This window comes from Puma concolor, chromosome A1 (assembly GCF_028749965.1).
Source record: "Puma concolor isolate L17-30 chromosome A1, mPumCon1.1.hap2, whole genome shotgun sequence".
NCBI lineage: Eukaryota > Metazoa > Chordata > Mammalia > Carnivora > Felidae > Puma > Puma concolor.
In genome coordinates this window covers 107,990,210-108,006,580 of record NC_141667.1, presented here as the reverse complement: position 1 = coordinate 108,006,580, position 16,371 = coordinate 107,990,210, and the positions used below count along the sequence as shown (strand labels likewise).

Below are 16,371 nucleotides of genomic sequence, written 5' to 3'. Positions count from 1 at the left end.
CAAAGATAGAAAATCACTCCCATTTTATTTCAAGATTTATTATAAATCTTAAGTAAATAAAACAATGTTGTCTTCAAAAAATTTTTATTTATTTATTTTGAGAAAGAGAGAGAGCACACAAGTGGGGAAAAGGGGCAGAGGGAAAGAGAGAATCTCATGCAGGCTCCCTGTTCAGGGTGGAGCCCAATGTTGGGCTCGATCCCACGACCCTGGGATCCTGACCTAAGTCGAAATCAAAACCTGAACTGACACTCAACTGACTGACCCAAGCACCCCTAAAACAATGTGGTATTGACCTAAAGACAGAAGACACACAGAAAAAAAAGAGAAATAACCACAGAATGAAGAATAAATGTGGAGTCTAGAAATAGATCCACATATATGCCATCAATTAATTTTCAATAAACATGCAAAGGAAATTCAAAAAAGAAAATATAATTTTCTTAACAATTTGTTCCAGAACACCCACAATTAGTATTCATATGAAAGAAAATACAACTTTATCAGTAACTAATTCCATATAAAAACATGAATACAAAATGGATCATAAATGTGAAACTTAAAAAATTTTAGGGGCGCCTGGGTGGCGCAGTCGGTTAAGCGTCCGACTTCAGCCAGGTCACGATCTCGCGGTCCGTGAGTTCGAGCCCCGCATCAGGCTCTGGGCTGATGGCTCAGAGCCTGGAGCCTGTTTCCGATTCTGTGTCTCCCTCTCTCTCTGCCCCTCCCCCGTTCATGCTCTGTCTCTCTCTGTCCCAAAAATAAATAAAAAACGTTGAAAAAAATTAAAAAAAAAAAAATTTTAAAGAAAACATTCAAAAAAAATGTTTGTGACCTTAAGTTGGGCAAATTTTTTTTAAGATTTTATTTTTGGGGCCCATGAATGGATCACTCAGTTAAGCATCTGACTCTTGATTTTGGCTCAGGTCATGATCTCATGGTTGTGGGATCAAGCCTTGTGTTGGGCTCTGCATCGTGACCATGGAGCCTGCTTTGCATTCTCTCTCTCTCAAAAAAAATAAATAGACTTAAAAAGAAAAAAAAAAAGATTTTATTTTTTAAGTAATCTCTACACCCAACATGGGGCTTGAACTCACAACCTCAACACCAAGAGTCACATGCTTTTCTTATTGAGCCAGACAGGTGCCGTTGTGCAAATATTTCTTATATTTAAGCACAAACCTTAAAAAAAAAAAAAAAAAAAAAACTGATAAAATGGAGGTAATCAAAGTATGCCTGTCTTCAGGATAGGCCCCTGGTGGACTCCTGAAGGATGACCTCTGAGGTCTTGTAATATTATACCTGATAAAAGTGTTTATGTAGGGGTGTCTGGTTGGTTCAGTCAGTAGAGCATGTGACCCTTGATGTCAGGGTCATGAGTTCAAGCCCCACTTGGGAATGGAGCCTATTTTTTAAAAAAAGGGTTTATGGGGGCGCCTGGGTGGCGCAGTCGGTTAAGTGTCCGACTTCAGCCAGGTCACGATCTCGCGGTCCGTGAGTTCGAGCCCCGCGTCAGGCTCTGGGCTGATGGCTCGGAGCCTGGAGCCTGTTTCCGATGCTGTGTCTCCCTCTCTCTCTGCCCCTCCCCCGTTCATGCTCTGTTTCTCTCTGTCCCAAAAATAAATAAAAAACGTTGAAAAAAAATTTAAAAAAAAAAAAAAAAAAAGGGTTTATGTATGCCTGGAACCTTAGGTCACTTGGTACCAGTTTTATTAAAGAGTCTATTCTAATCATGTGATTTATGGTGAATGCAATTGTGGTCTAAAGGGCTGAAGCCCAAGTAGCTGAAGTCAGTCAAGGAAGCCCCACATGCATAGTGACTGACTCCGGATAAAAAACCCTGGACAACAAAGCTTAGGTGAACTTCCCTGTTTGACCACACTTTGCACATTTTGTCACATTCAGCTGCAAGGAGAACTAAACACATCCATGCAAGTCCATTAGATAAGGACTCCTATAAACTTAGTCCATGTGTGTTTTCCCTTTGCTCATTTTAATCTGTGTCTTCTCACGGAAATAAACTGTAACCATTACAATAGCTTTTCTGTGTTCTGTGAGCCCATTTAGCAAATCACCAGACCTGACAGTGGTCTTGGGGAAAACCCTGACACAAATGGCAACACAAGTGGGATTTGCTATAATGACCCTAGCTCACCAAAACACAATGGAAGCACTATGTGGGAAAAAGAAGGTTAATGGGGCAGGGAATGATGAATCTGATGCCTAATGTTTATACCAAGTCAACAAAGATAGAAGACAACAGCCACAACGTGATCAATAACTGCAGGCAGGGGTGCCTGGGTGGCTCGGTCGGTTAAGTGTCCAACTTTGGCTCAGGTCATGATCTCACGGTTCGAGAGTTCAAGCCCCGCATCAGGCTCTGTGCTAACAGATCACAGTGTGGAGCTGGCTTTGGATTCTCTGTCTCCCTCTCTCTCTGCCCCTCCCCCACTCACACTCTGTCTCTGTCTCAAAAATAAATAAACATTAAAAAAATAATAATTGCAGGCAGAAGTAGTCAATGAAATTTAGAAATAACAGAAAAAATTCTCAGACACTTGGCTAACTGCATGTATAAGGAAATACAAAATAATGAGAAACAAGCTAAATATTCAAGCCCTTTGTTATTTTTATCTGTAACAATTAAAATGAAAGCAGAGTGTTAAGGCCAAGGCTGGTACTGTATCTAGTTTGGATTTCAGTCAGTTCAAACCAGAACTGCTAGCCTTAGGGCTACTACCAAAGGGAAAATTATGGTGGACCATTAGCCCATGTGTCATTTTTTTTTTTCATGATATTGAAAATTTGGTGACTCTTCTCAATATGAAAAAGAAATATTATCTTTCATTCTGGGAAAATGTTCATGTATTATTTATTATTTCTTCACTTCCATTTTTTTAAACTATTATTTATTTATTTTTGAGAGAGAGAGAGAGAGAGAGAGAGAGAGAGAGAGAGACAGAGATGGCACAAATACAAGTGGGGGAGGTACAGAGAAAGAGAGGGAGAGAGAGAATCCCAAGCAGGCTCTGCACTACCAGAACAGAGCCCAATGTGGGGCTCAAACTCCTGAACTAGGAGATCATGACTTGAGTTGAAATCAAGAGTCTACAGCTTAACTGACTGAGCCACCTGGGCACGCCCCCCTCCATTTGTTTTTGTGTTTTTTTTTTTTTTAATTTGGAACTTCTACTGGTTGTTTGTACTTCTGAGTTGATAAGATAGTTCTGTTCTATTATTCCAATTTTCCTTTTTTTGCCATCCTTACTCTGTAGATTTCCATGCCTATAATCACCAACCTTTTTGTATTTATTTTAGGTATGTTTTCATTTAGAAAGGCTCTTGTTCTCTGATTGGTTCTTTTCTTTTTTACTGTTTATTTCTTTAATTTTTTTTATTTATTGAGAGAGAGAGAGACAGAGCACAAGTGGGGGAGGGGCAGAGAGAGGGAGGGAGACACAGCATCTGAAGCAGGCTCCAGGCTCTGAGCTGTCAGCACAGAGCCTGATGCAGGGCTCAAACTCACAAACCATGAGATCATGACCTGAGCCGAAGTCAGACACTTAACTGACGAAGCCAGCCAGGCGCCCCAATGTTTATTATTTTTGAAAGAAAGAGCATCCACGAGGGAGAGGCAAAGAAAGAGAGAGAGGGGGGGACAGAGGATCTGAAACAGGCTCCGTGCTGACAGCAGAGAGTCCGAGGAGGGCTCAGACCACGAGCTATGAGATCATGACCTACGCCAACTGAGCCAGCTAGGCACCTCTCTGATTGGTCATTTTATTATTTATTCATTTATTTTTAATTTTTTTAAATGTTTATTTATTTTTGAGAGAAAGAGAGTGTGAGCGGGAGAGGGGCAAAGAGAGAGGGAGACACAGAATCTGAAGCAGGCTTCAGGCTCTGAGCTGTCAGCACAGAGCCCAACATGGGGCTCAAACTCACAGACAGCAAGATCATGACTGGAGATGTAGTCAGTCGCTTAACCTACTGAGCCACCCAGGCAGCCCTGATTGGTCTTTTTAAAAACAGCTTCACCGGGGTACCTGGGTAGCTCAGTTGGTTAAGCATCCAACTTCAGCTCAAGTCATTATCTCATGGTTTGTTAGTTCAAGCCCCAAGTCCAGCTCTTTGCTGACAGCTGCTTCAGATTCTGTTATCTCACTCTCCCTCTGTCCCTTACCTGCTCAGGCTCTGTCTCTGTCTCATAAGTAGATAGATAGATAGATAGATAGATAGATAGATAGATAGATAGATAGATAAAGCTTGAGATATAATTCACATACCATACAGTTTACTAATTTAAAGTATATAATTCAATAATGTTTAGTATTTTCATAAAGTTGTGTAACCATCACCACAATCTACTTTAGAACATTTTCATCATCCCAAAAGGAAACCTGTTAGCAGTACATATTAGCAGTCACTCACTATTTGCTCTACAATCACCTAGCCTTAATCAATAAGCAACAACCTACTTTCTGTCTCTATGGATTTGCCTATTATGGACATTTCATATAAATGGAATCATATAATATGTAATCCTTTGTAACTAGCTTCTTTCATTTAGCATAATGTTTTTCAAGATATACCTATATTATGGCATATCAGTACTTCAGTTCTTATTAGACAAAAAATATGTCATTGTACAGATATCACAATTTATTTATCTATTCATCAGTTGATGAACATTTGGGTTATTTCCTCTTTTTGGCCATTAAGAAAAATGTTGCTATGGGGGCGCATGGGTGGCTCAGTCGGTTAAGCGTCCAACTTGAGCTCAGGTCATGACTTCATGGTTCATGGGTTTGAGTCCCACATCGGGCTCTGTGCTGATAGCTCAAGCCTGGAGCCTGCTTCGAATTCTGTGTTTCCCTCTCTCTCTGCTCTTCCCCCACTCACATTCTGTCCCTCTCTCAAAAATAAGTAACATTAAAAAATTAAAAATAAAAAAGAAAGAAAAATGTTGCTATGAACATTCATGTTTAAGTTTTTGTGTGGACACAAACTTATTTTCCTTTTTCTTAGGTGTATACCTCGGAGTGAAAGTACTGGTTTGACTAGTAACTTTCACCTTCTGAGGAACTACCAGGCTGCTTTCCAAAGTGGATGTAGCATTTTACATTCCCACCAGCAGTTCATCAGTGTTCTAATTTCTCCACATCTTCACCAATACTTGTTATTGCCTGTCTTTTGATTATAGCCATGTTTAGGGGTGTGAAGTAATCCTTTTTTAAGTTACATTCTGTTATTTTTTTAATCAAAAAAATTCTTTATCTCTCTTTTAAAGAAATCTTGTTTCTAGCTACATACTTGAACCCTGAATACTGCAGTACCAGGTTCCTTCAAAACCTGGTTTTTCTCAATTCTGTAGGGCAGATAATCTCTTTAAATTTTTTTTTTTTAATGTTTATTTATTTTTGAGAGACAGAGAGAGACAGAGCATGGGTAGGGGAGGGGCAGAGAGAGAGAGAGGAAGATACAGAATCCAAAGCAGGCTCCAGGCTCCAAGCTGTCAGCACAGAGCCTGACACGGGGCTCGAACTCACAAGCCGTGAGATCATGACCTGAGCCGAAGTCAGCCACTCAACTGACTAAGCCATCCAGGTGCCCCTTTTTAAATTTTTTTAAAAATGTTTATTTACAGATAATCTCTTTTTTCATCACTATTTCTATCTCTAGACACACTGATACTTATTTCTTTCCATACACTACATCCTTACTTAAAATTCTTGTTTGCTTCTATCTTCTTTCCTATACTTTGACTTAATGGACTTACACTTAAAGTCTTTATTGGCATGTATATTATGTTTTGAGGACATACATATTTTAGGATCATCTAACTATGTTTAATGTTTTCGCTTTCATTATGAAGAGTTTAATCAAGTGAAAATTAAGCACAACCATGAAGTTTACATATTAAACACTAATTTTAAACACAGTTCTAATATACAAATTGGTGATACAAAATTCAAATTATTTCAAATATTCTGTTCAACAGACATAATTAAAATCAAAATAAAGAAATTAATATGGCTTTAAAGTGGTTTCATTCTGCTTCTGATGTCATGAACTTACCCCAAATACTTATAAGTTAATTAGGGTTACTACCAATTCCTTAAGTTACTTACCTCTTCTTGTCCTAATGTTACTAGAACTTCTTCATTCAGAGGAACTACTGCAGAAAAAAAACAGGCCAAAACTATATATATGGTGAGTTAACTCTCAAATATAAAGAATTTGATTTTGTGGCTTCTAAGATATCTCTTTCTCTTTCCTTAATTAATACCTTTACATATATAATCAATACATAATTTTAGACAATATATATAACCAATATATAATTTTAGACAAACATGACATTTATACATTTTTGGGTTTTGTTTTCTAAATCCTTAAAAACAAAATTGGTTAAGCGTCCAACTCTTGACTTAAGCTCAGGTCATGATCTCATGCTTCTTGAGATCATGCCCCGTGTCAGGCTATGCACTGAAAGCACAAAGCCTACTTGGGATTTTCTCTCCCCCTCGCTCTCTCTCTGCCCCTCCCTCACTCAGGCTCACTCTCTCTCTCTCTCTCTCAAAATAAACTTAAAAAAATTAATAATCTATACTGTTTCCCTAAATATATTTCTCTGTAATTATATGATCCTATGCAGGTATATGTACATGTATATTATCTACACACACACATGCAAGGGTTATTCATTTTGTTATTGTTGGTTTTATGAGAAGGGGATATCATACACATTATTCTTATTTTTACTCAACAAAAACCCCATGGAAATCGTTTCTATCCTGATATAAGTCTAATCCATAATTTTTAATCACTCCATAATATTCCACAGGGTGAATATACAAAGTGTATTGAGTAATATCAGTACTGATGAAACATTATCTTTGAACCTAACTTTTAGCCACAAAAAACAATGACTGTAGCATTTCTAAATTTATGTCTTTATGTACTAGTGCTTTCATTTGGGGAGGATAAATTCTCAGAAATGGAATTCCATAGAAGGAAAAGCATATTTTGAATTTTAATATAGAATACCAGATTCTTTTCTAAAAACTTACTATTAGCAATAAGAAACAGCAAAAGATACAATAAACTCTTCTACAATTTTTGCCAGTTCATGAGTATCAACTAACATTTCATTTTAATTTTGTATAGCAAAATTTAATCCTTATATTTAGAAAAGTTCAACCTTTGTACTTTAAGTTTACCTTTCCTAATAAAGTACTATTTAAAATTTCTCTAATAATATGCTACTGAAAACTTTCTAATCTATCTACTATTCTACAGGGTCTTCTGACAGGAAAGAGCTTACGACACGTGCTTCATAGAACATATATTAGAACTGATTACTGGCAGCCCCAGGATGGCTCCCAAATCATTTCAATAAATGCAATGAGAAGGATTTTAAGAGCGTAAAGTTAATAATCTCCCTCTTGTCCACTGTGGCCATGAGTAGTATTTCAATATTGATTCACATAATTATTTAAGCCCATACAATATATAGCAGCTTCTAAGAATATAAAGATATTTTAAATCCTTTCAGTGGGGCAGTCTATGGGACTGGCAACCTTAAGCAAAGTGGTTATTTGACCTGTGGATCAGCCTGTGTGTTTGGTGTTACCAGTTCAAAATGTGCACATGGGGCGCCTGGGTGGCACAGTCGGTTAAGCGTCCGACTTCAGCCAGGTCACGATCTCGCGGTCCGTGAGTTCGAGCCCCGCGTCAGGCTCTGGGCTGATGGCTCGGAGCCTGGAGCCTGTTTCCGATTCTGTGTCTCCCTCTCTCTCTGCCCCTCCCCTGTTCATGCTCTGTCTCTCTCTGTCCCAAAAATAAATAAAAAAACGTTGAAAAAAAAATGTTTAAAAAAAAAATGTGCACATAAGGGATGATGATAAGAAAAACAAAAATAGAAAATTCCCTGATATATAGCATCAAAATGAATGAAATACTTTGGAATAAATTTAACCTAGGAGGCAAAAGACTGTGATGAAAACTACAAAACTACAAAGCAGCACAGCACGGAGCCTGCTTCCGATCCTCTGTCTCCTTCTCTCTCTGCACCTCACCTGCTCACACTCTCTCTCTCAAAAATAAATAGACATTTAAAAAAAAAATCTTGAACAAGACGTAAGAAAGACTATTATAATAAACTAGTGGATTGGTAATGAAGGCCTAAAGTAAATGTGTGGCAGTAGGGTTCAATATTTCATGATTGGCTATATGTGATACATGAAAAAAGAAGAACCTAGAAGGACTCTTAAGTTTATAGCTGATCAAATAAATTCCATCCAATGGATCAGAGAATGGAGATCAATTCATAAATCTCAGGTATCTATAGAATATTTTGGAAAAGATAACTAGAAAGTAGAGAGATACGTTAGTGTGATGTTACAAATAAGTCTGGCTTGGATACATAGATTTGGAAGCTGTTACGAAAATTGTGTCCTCCTCCTCCCCACCAAAATTCATATTTTGAAGTTCTAATCCTCAGTACCTTAAAATGTGCCTGTATTTGGAACTGGGTCTTTAAAAATGTGATTCTGTTAAAATGAGATCATTAGGGTGAGCCCTATTCCATTATGACTGGCATCTTTATAGAAAGAGATTAGGATACAGACAGGCGACCATGTGAAGACACAGGGAGAAGATGACCATCTACAAGCCAAAAAGAGAGGCTTCTGAAGAAACCAACCTTGCCAACACCTTGATCTCGGACTTCTAGACTCCAGAATTGTGAAAAAATTAATTTCTTTTGTGTAAGCAACCCAGTCCATAGTACTTTGTTATGGCAGCTCTAGCAAACTTATACAGAAGTCATTAATACAGGTATAACATAAAAACAAAAGCAGAAAATATAATCCTGGAGTAGCATGTAGAGTAGGAAGTTAAAATTGCTGAGCACAGCCCTCCAAAAAAATAGCAAATTTTAACAGCAGAGTATGAACAGCATTTGAGATGCTCAATATAATGCTGAGGAGGCAACAGAATATAGTTTAATGCAAATTAAAAAATAGATTATATATGTACATATCAAGTGCTAAAATTAAAAAGACTACTATGTGATAATAAAGATGTGGAACAGTGGTGGGCATGAATATAGTAGTTAAAACCAAGAATGTAGATGAAATTATCTCGAAAGAGAATGAATAGAAGAATCCCAACAACTGGGATAGAGAACAGTAAGCCTACAAAGGAGACTAAAAAGGGAAGTGGGAGGAGCTAAAGGAAAGGTGGCAAATGGGCAGGAGAAAGAAGGGAGATGTTAAAAGAAAGAGGATACAATCCATATAGAATACCAAATACACACATATATGTGGCACAGAGAAAAGTAAGCTTTCCTAATAAAAAAAGATCTCCTCGCTGGGTATTTTAACTGCAGATATTTAAGCCATTTTCTATTTCTTGACTAAAGGGAAATATATAGCTGGTCCCCATTGGACAGGTCACAAGGCAACATACAATCCATGTGGCCCTTATATAAATAAGTATCTAAAATAACTTTTCTCTTCCACTAGGTATGTTTCATTCATTAAGAAAAAATTTACAGTTTCTATTGCACGTGTGGCATAGTATCTATGATGATCAAATGATGGTTATAATAAGGTCTCCATAATTTAAGATTATTATATCAAACAAATATATTCATCTATAATACCAAAATAAGCACAAAATAATGTATACAAATGAAAGAAAAGTTTAGGCAATTTCAACAAGGCCAGATAGACCTTAAAATTATCCTTAAATTAATTTGCCATTAATTTGTTTAAAAAAATATAAACCTAAAAATAAGAACCTTACTTTCAGGATTTTCTTTCTGCCATTGACTGAGTTCAGCAGTCAAACATTTCACTTGCATAATTAATAATGACAGCTATAAAAAAAAAATCATAAAACAAAGTCATTTCTTACAGAATATTTATAGATATTCATGAAAGTGTAGACATTCTTAACACTTTAACACAAATTCCTAACATAAATGGCTAACATAAGAGCCATCCAAATTATAAAAAACTGACACTCCAAACACAATCCTGCTTTAAACCATACTAATTATAGTTCAAGTCTTAAGAAGTTTTCAATTCTACTTTACCACTCAACCTAAAATAAAAGGACCTAATCATATTACTTTTATTTCCTAAATACTACTATAAAAATATAGGGGCACCTGTCTGGCTCAGTCAGTGGAGCATGGGACTCTTGGCCCTGGGGTTGTGAATTTGAGCCCCATGTTGGGTACAGAGATTACTTAAAAATAAAATCTTTAAGAACATAAGATGATATTTCTTCCCAATAATTTTTAGACAAACTTGCTTTAGGGGCACCTAACACAAAGTAGGACAACATGTGTTCTAATTATTAATAAGGTATCTTAATTGCAATTATTCACTAGCTGGCTCCATCCATAGTGCATGCAACTTTTATCTTGGGGTCATGAGTTTGAACCCCATGGTAGGAGTAGGGTTTACTTTAAAAAAGATATATTTGCTTTAAAGATGCTCTTTAAAATTAATAGGTATGCAGGGGGGTGGGAGGGAGGAGAGGGTGGGTGATGGGTATTGAGGAGGGCACCTTTTGGGATGAGCACTGGGTGTTGTATGGAAACCAATTTGACAATAAATTTCATATATAAATAAAAAAAAATAAAATAAATAAATAAATAAATAAATAAAATTAATAGGTATGCAGATAAGAGTAAACAAAGCAAGCCTGAGATTATTTAAAGGTTTGCTTTCAAAGTTGGCTCTTGATTGGCATCTGGAACTTGTATTTTGAGATCATTCCCACCAACCTGTTAAGAGACACTCATTGTGTCTAAACTGTTTTTGTAAGGAATATGACGGAAGCTGAACACCTGCTTTCCTTCTGGAAGCCTGGTATTTTGATAACTGCTAGGCAGAGGGTGTCTATGTGACTAGCTCTCACAAAACACCTTGGTCGCTGAGTCTAATGAGGTTCCATGGCAGAAAACATTTCACACAGTCACAACTCCTTGGGGGAATTAAGCATATCTTGGATGACTCCAATAAAAGAGGACTCCTGAAAGCTTGTATCTGGTTTCCTCTGGACCTCACCCCATGGTCCTTTTCACTTTGCTGATTTTACTCTGTATCCTTTTAACATAGTATATCTCAGCCATGAATATAGTACACACTAAGTTTTCTGAGTCCTCCTATGAGTTACTGTGAGTCCTGTGAATTACTCCTGAAAGTAATCTGGGGAACCCTCAACACAATAGGAGAAGATATATTTTTTAAATTTATTTATTTATTTATTTTTGAGAGAGAGAGAGGGAGAGACAATCCCTAGCTGGCTCCACGCTGTCAGTGCAGAACCCAACACGGGGCTCAAGCTTACGAATTGTGAGATCATGGCCTGAGCCGAAATCAAGAGTCGAACGTGTAACCAACTGAACCACCCAGGTGCCCCAATAGAAGATATTTTGTGGATCCCTCAGATAATGTTATTATTGACTATCTCAGGATCCTGATTCTTTACAACTATATAAGCACTTCCACCAAAATCAGTGTTTGTTTGGTTCACTGCACAAAAAATCATTCAGGAAACTTACAGGTCCAATCCCTAGTGATTCTGATTCACTAGGTCTCAATTTCTACGATATAAGAACCACGTTTCCCAAGAAAACCAGATGATAGTTTATTTACTGTATAATGCTATTTCAAATACAATATTCAGTTTTATACTTTATAACAGAACTCTGCATTTATTGATAAATGCAAAATTTTTTAAATAAAAGATGGCTTAATTCTTGATTAGAAATTTTTACATGGAAGACCTGACCTGATATGATAGGCACTTCCAAAAGTGACACATTAGTTTTTCCTTCTTTTTCTATCTCTCTTACTCTCATTTTTATTCAGTATTATTATGCTCATAGATTTTTATTTTTATTATTGTTATAATCAATCAAGGCCATTATTCCTTTTCAAATGATATCAAATTTGGTGTTTTTGTGAACAGTGCCTAAATCTTTATTTTTCATAATCTATATTTTTTTCAAATTAGTTTTACACTGAATGACACAAAAGGAAACTTAAATTACTAATAGTTCACATGTAAGCTTGATTATAATCTGAATGAAAAATAAGTAGGAAGAAAAAGGCCCTCAAAAAAGCTTCTGTATTACATCTCACTCTGTGAAACGGCTCTGCTTCTGACTTCAATTGTCTGCTGCTCTAATAGGCCATGAAGTGCATGAACCCCCAACTGCAGCTTATTGGTGGCAGGCACGTGCGCGCGCGCATACACACACACTCACCTTCCTCACCTGCTGCCCTTGTAACAAAATGAACTGGTTTTTAAAAGTAAAGTGCATTGGGGCGCCTGGGTGGCGCAGTCGGTTAAGCGTCCGACTTCAGCCAGGTCACGATCTCGCGGTCCGTGAGTTCGAGCCCCGCGTCGGGCTCTGGGCTGATGGCTCAGAGCCTGGAGCCGGTTTCCGATTCTGTGTCTCCCTCTCTCTCTGCCCCTCCCCCGTTCATGCTCTGTCTCTCTCTGTCCCAAAAATAAATAAACGTTGAAAAAAAAAAAATTAAAAAAAAAAAAGTAAAGTGCATGATTTGGAACTCAGGAGTACTTTCAATTAGTTTTTACACTTTCTGACATGCTCCTACAAGTTTTAGAAAACTTTCTTTAGAATCATTTGTATATTTGACTTTGTTCTTTAGAATTATCACTAAAACTTCTAATTTTTTATGTCAAATACATCTAAGTTTTCTTTTATACTTTCTTGGTTTCTACTTTTAGCCAAGAAGTTTCTCCTGTCCCTAGACGGCACAAATAGTCTCCTAACTTTTCTTATAAGACTTCTATGGCAATCTATCTAGAATATATGTTTATGTAATGAAAGACAAAGCTCCAATTTTATTTTCTTCCAAACAGATAACTAGTTGTACCACTATTACTTATTAACAATTCATCCTTTTCCACAAATGGGCACTATCATCTTTGTCATATTTTAAATTCTTAATCTGTTGCATTCTTCCTTTGGTATATTCCTAAACCAATTCTTTAGGGCTCTATTAAAATAGATATCTTAATCTTTGTTTAAGCATCAGTGAAGTCAGTTAAGGTTCTACACATATAGTAAAAAAAAAAAAAAAGAAAACAAACTGGCTACTGTACCTAACACAAAGTAGGACAACATGTGTTCTAATTATTAATAAGGTATCTTAATTGCAATTATTCACTCAACAGTTAAATATATGTGTAACTGTTAAGAGATAAATAATAAAGAAAATATTCCTTATTTAAATATATTTATTTAGAGTAAATATATATAGTGAATACAATATATTTATAATAGTTCATTCAAAAAGTATTTAGAATACTACTCTTAAATCAGAAAGAATATTTTCCAAATGATTAAGCATATGGGTATCAACAAAGCTATTACATGTGGGTTAATATAGACAAATAATATTCTTATCCAAAACACAATACATTAAACTTAACTATTTTTAGGAAGAAAAAAAAGGATTCATACCTGAGCATTTGAATCAGTGAGTGTCTCAGTTCCAACAAGTGATAATTTTTTCTGACACTTCATTGAAAAAGTAAATAAAACAACAAAACAAAGCAAGTAAATAAAAATGATTCACATACTATAACCTTTTATATATAACAAACAATTCCCTTTCTTTTATATCAATGTAATATTATACAAATATCTGATTTAAGAGAAGAGTTTAAGTTCCTCACTTAAAAAAAAATGTTTATTTACTTATTTGAGAGAGATTGTATGCATGAGCCAGAGAGAGGAGGGAGAGAGAGAGAGACAGAGACAGAGACAGAGAAAGAGAGAGAATCCCAAGCAGGATCAGGGCTCAACGTCATGATCAATCGCAGTATCATGACCTAAGCCAATATCAAGTCTGAGGTTTAACCAACTGAGTCACCCAGGCACCTCAAGTTCCTGACTTTACAGGCAAGAGGATCATGAAGGCATCCAAACAGGTCTCACGGTCAATATATCAAAAGTAAAAGGGGATATTAGATATTCTATATTCTGTATAGAATGAAATAATGAGCATAAGAAATAAGGACAAAAAAATACAAACATAGCTAGGGTAAATTAGAAGCTAGGTAAAGGGAAAATAGGAAATAAGAGAACAGGAAGGAAAGCACCATAGAAAAACAACAAAAGAGATAAGAAAATGGTTAAGATCATAGGAAAATAAAGCCTTCAGGAGACATCATTTTTGTTCCATTCAAAAAAAATCTACAACTATTAACAGTGATTATATGATTGAAAATATGGGTAATTTAAATTTTACTTGTGTACTTATTTCTAGTTGCAGTATCTTTTAAAAAAATTATTTTTAAATTCAAATTTCTATACTGAAAAAATGTCAAAAGCATAAAAAGGAATTATTTAATTATCTTGAAAATACACTATCATCAGAGTACCAAGGATTTACATTAAAAAATAATTTTAAAAAAGAAAAAAGGGGACAAAAACAAATAATAACCTGCCTTAATCTAAAATCTTACTGCAAAGAATGGGATAAGAAAAGTTTGCGGCCTGTTTCACACATTATGCTATTTTGAGTAGAAAAAACTTTTACCAACACACAGTAGTGTACCAGAAGTGATACTCACTAACTCAACATTTCAAAGACAACATTTTCTATATTAATTCATATTTTCACCCAAACTCCATAATTATGTGTCCTCACCACTTCTCTACTCTCTATCTTAAGAAATAACCTGACCAACCTCCTAGTGGCCCAAACCAGAAACCTGAAAGTCTTCATAATTTCCCTCCGTTTCACAACAATTAAGTTCCACTCATTTTGGCCCTATCTCCTTAGTATCTCCTAAGTCCTCCTTCTATATGCAGTGATAGGATATGGCCCTACAGTACTTCTTATCAGGATTAGTACGTACTAGAGCCTCCTAAATGCTTCTTCTATCTGCAGTCTCAATCTTCTATATTCCATTGTCTTCAAAACAACCAAGCAATTTTCCCAAACTGCATCTTTTCCCAAAGATCCATGTTTATAATCCTTTAATTGCTCCCCACAGTACAAACTGAACAAAATCCTTCATGTTCTTGCTCCTAATTATATTTCCAGCCTCACTCCACAGGTCAATCTCCTCCGAATTTACGAAGCCATAATATCCTATCTAAAGTTCTCTAAACTCTTCCAACCTTACATATTTTGTTCCTTCTGCTTTATATACCTCTCCTACTTTCAGAAGCTAATTTCTATTTGTCCTTTAGAAATTAATTCAGTTATTACTGCCTTTAGAAAGCTATCCTTGACCCTTTCTATCTAGGTTTACTACTCGTTTTAAGTAGTCTTTGTATTTCTACCACAATACTTCTAACATAAAAGCAATGGTCTCTATTATATGACAATCTCCTTGAGGGCAGGGATTGCCATAATTTTTTCTCTTTCTAGAGCTCACCTGGCATAAAGTTTCTTGAATAAATGCTTACAGGTTTAAAAGCTATATAAATTTTTACTGTATAATATAACAGCTTTCAGGACCCAACATAATTATTTTTCTTAAGTCTATTATTGAAATGGAAAGAAATCTTATAGTAATTAATATATATATCACTTTGACCTCTTGGTACTTACTTCTTCCATGTCTTTCCACATTTCGTCACATTCCTTAATAAGTTCTTCTTCAGCATTTGTAACATCTTCCATATCTGTACTACTATCTGGGTCTAGATCTTGCTGATTCACTGACATGTGCCTTGTGATTTTTTTTAGCCTTATAAGAAAAACTGAAGTAAAAATATTTATTCATTTAACAATAATTTCTTGAACACCTATCACCTGCCAGATAGTAAGCTAGGAACTAAACATGTAAGAGTGAACAAAATGGGCAAAAATCCTTCCCTACCATGGAACTTATATTCTAGTTAAAATAAAGAGACAATAAACCAGTTATATAAGTGGAAATATATATAATATATATATCAATTTATAAGTGGAAATAATTTTATGTAGGAAAGCAAGACAGGGAATAAAATAGGACATGCTTGGGTAGGGGTAATGTAATTTCACATAATGTGGTCATTTAAGGTCATTGAGAAGTTAACGATTGAGCAAAAAACATGAAGGAGATAAGAAAGTGAGACATGGGGATATTTAGAGGAAGAGGCTCCAGGCAGGGAATTGCAAGTGCAAAGGCCCTGGGGCAGGAGTATGAGGGTCATGTTCCTAGAGCAGTAAAGCAGCTAGTGTGATTGGAGCAAAGTAAGGCAGAGAACACAAGATGAGGTTGAGAGATTTAGGAATTAGATTATGTGGGCTTTCTAGGCTATTTTAAGGACTTCAGCTGAGATGATAAACGATTAAAGGGTTTTCAATGGAAAAT

At 36.0% G+C, this 16,371-nt stretch overlaps 1 protein-coding gene across 3 annotated transcripts in view; it reads right to left on the bottom strand.

Annotated features, from left to right (window-relative positions):
- CENPK (centromere protein K) overlaps positions 1–16,371 on the bottom strand; it is a 59,548-nt gene that overhangs the window by 36,318 nt on the left and 6,859 nt on the right. For all 3 annotated transcript variants that reach the window (XM_025924191.2, XM_086699985.1, XM_025924190.2), the window contains 4 exons: positions 15,624–15,775; positions 13,520–13,576; positions 9,814–9,886; positions 6,132–6,178 (listed from right to left, as the gene is read on the bottom strand). In XM_025924191.2, coding sequence (XP_025779976.1) covers positions 6,132–6,178; positions 9,814–9,886; positions 13,520–13,576; positions 15,624–15,740 — 294 coding nt within the window. In that variant the 5' untranslated portion in view covers positions 15,741–15,775. The remainder of the gene's footprint in view (positions 1–6,131; positions 6,179–9,813; positions 9,887–13,519; positions 13,577–15,623; positions 15,776–16,371) is intronic.